The sequence below is a fragment of the Echinops telfairi genome, unplaced genomic scaffold, assembly GCF_000313985.2.
Source record: "Echinops telfairi isolate 266 unplaced genomic scaffold, ASM31398v2 ScPeMD7_9;HRSCAF=40, whole genome shotgun sequence".
NCBI lineage: Eukaryota > Metazoa > Chordata > Mammalia > Afrosoricida > Tenrecidae > Echinops > Echinops telfairi.
This window is the reverse complement of record NW_022103906.1, coordinates 29257924-29260241: the sequence shown is the minus strand read 5'-3', so window position 1 is coordinate 29260241 and position 2318 is coordinate 29257924. Positions and strand designations below refer to the sequence as shown.

Here is a 2318-nt window from a genome sequence, read left to right as displayed (position 1 = left end):
CAACTTTGTAAAGAGACAGTGAGTAGTGTCAGATGCCCATACTTGTTATAGAGAACGATGTCAGGCCGCCAAATCCTATCAGCGGGGACACGGAGCGTCTCAATGCCACCGTATTCCATTGGATCCCACCTCAGCTTATAATCATTCCAGACCTAAAGGAAATAGACACTATTAGAAAATTTCATAGTAACTTTCTCCCACTGTGAATTTTATGTTGATTCCACATTTGTTTTCTTGCTGTTGTTGTGTTTGGTTTTTTAATGTTATTTTCCTTAGTTGAGTCTGCATGAGTTTTGAAGAGTATGTTGATGTCTTTCAAAAGTCTGAGAGATTAAATCCATGGAATGTGGGGAGCTAGGTAACGGAGCTAATTTGGGTAATTGGATAATTAACTACCTATTGGTTATCAATTAGTTGGCCAAGATTACATGCTCAACTTCCAGAGAATACTCAACCTGGAGTAGCAATCCGTTTTCTCATTAAAATGAGAGTTCAAGTCGGTGAGCATGTCTTTGTTTAAAAGTCTGGATAAAAGGTTAAAATGAGAAAGAAGAGGTGGCATAACTGACAAAAAACAGCTTGTAGGATTCTAATCTATTTGCTGTTGCGCTCAGCTAATAACTTCCCTACGCATTGGGCAACAGGGATCAACGAGTAGGCAAGCTGGCTCTGGAGCTGAAGTTACCGATAAAAGTAGAGACTGCAGAGCACAAGCCAGCTCTGACAGAAGTCTGTGTCAGAGAGACCTTTCACCACCACGCTTCTGCGAGACTCACATCAAGCCAGTTGTTACCAGAGCTGAACTTGAAGCCAGGTCATATATAACCCTCTCTGTCAGGAGCTGGAGATGAAACAATGGACTGCTAGGGGAGTTTATCCATTAGACATCATTAAGCTGGTACATGAACGACAGTTCAAGTAGTGTGGCAGATGACATAGACACATACATGACGCAGCCACAGATTAGTTTCCATGATCTGGTTTACTTCATCCTGAGGAGAAAAAACAATATTCTTTAGTCTTCAATGTACTTGCTCACAGAGGAGGGTCTTAGCACAAGCATTACCATGGAATGGAGTCAAATCTGAATTATTCATGCTAATGGAAGAAAGCAAGTAGAGCGAAAAGCCGTGTATAGAAAGCATTTAGTATGCAACCAGAAATAAACTAGTCTCATATCTAGTCCCAACCCTTTCAGTTGCCATTGAAAGGAAACATGATTGTCAAAGCTGGGTGCAGGCTCATTTTTTTCTGTGAAGACTTTCTTGGTCACCTCAATCCTATAAAGGTTTCTGGTTCCATGAAAGGAAAGAAGGAAGAGGGAGAGTGGTATGGCAGTTAGATTTTATGTCAACTTGAACCTGTGTGAAAAACGTAGGCGTGGAGTCCAACTTGTCAATCACGTGGTAGCCTGGTGATGCCTCCTTGAGGGTGTGGCCTTATGATAAGAGAGAGAGAGTGAGAACTCTTTCCCCTGGCCTTTCCCCTTCCTCCTCACAAGGACACTGTGTCTGCCTCTAGGGGTGCCCCATGTGGTCCACTGAGCTAGAGAACCATCGGTGGCCTTCCATGTTCCCACAGACCTTGGATCCATGTGACTACACCCACTGGCCTGTGAGCTCCCTGCTTCTCGCTTCACCTTTTTGCATCATCAGCTGCAGCTGTGTGAGGGTTCTGGCTAGCGTAGGATCCATGGACTTGAGTTGGACCAAGCTGGGATGCATTCTTGCTATAAAATTACTTCCTGATATAGAATTCTTTGGTGGGAAGGAGGGAGGGGAAATATTGCAGAAGGTGATGGGTATTCAAACCTGATTCACTGCCCTGCTGTTTTCTTTCTCACTCCCCCAAACCTTTGTTTTCTCAACTGTGCATCAGAGCTCTCCAGTAGCTGAGTCTTAAGCCTATTGGCCAAAAATTCCCACCTTAAAGTATTAGCCTCAGCTAGTTTTACAGCTAGAATCGACCACTTAACGCAACAGTGCATCCTTTACTTACCTCTGTGAGAGTTAGGTTTATTGTGCCAACTAGGCCTCCATAGGAACATGTGGGTGGAGTTTAATCAGGTTGCAGCTTAATTGGAGGGCAACCAAGATAAATACTTTGCCATGCTCTCATCCCATCTCTCTTCCTCCCTGGTGATCAGAGGCACATGCTGCTGCTGCTTCAGCTTGTTCTCTGCCTCAACCATGTGTTGCATTGCCTGTGGGCCCGAGCCAACCCATAGTCCGTGGATCATGTAGTAAGAGCTTGAGACCTCCTTACCATGCTGCATCACTTGAGTTGGAGATCCCATGGAGCCTGCTTTGCTAAGCTCC

General features: G+C 44.5%; 1 protein-coding gene across 1 annotated transcript in view; it reads right to left on the bottom strand.

Annotated features, from left to right (window-relative positions):
• CHRNA6 (cholinergic receptor nicotinic alpha 6 subunit) overlaps positions 1-2318 on the bottom strand; it is an 8623-nt gene that overhangs the window by 5024 nt on the left and 1281 nt on the right. Inside the window, exons 2-4 of the mRNA XM_045286852.1 lie at positions 1844-1904; positions 948-992; positions 42-152 (exon numbers count right to left, since the gene is read on the bottom strand). Coding sequence (XP_045142787.1) covers positions 42-152; positions 948-992; positions 1844-1904 — 217 coding nt within the window. The remainder of the gene's footprint in view (positions 1-41; positions 153-947; positions 993-1843; positions 1905-2318) is intronic.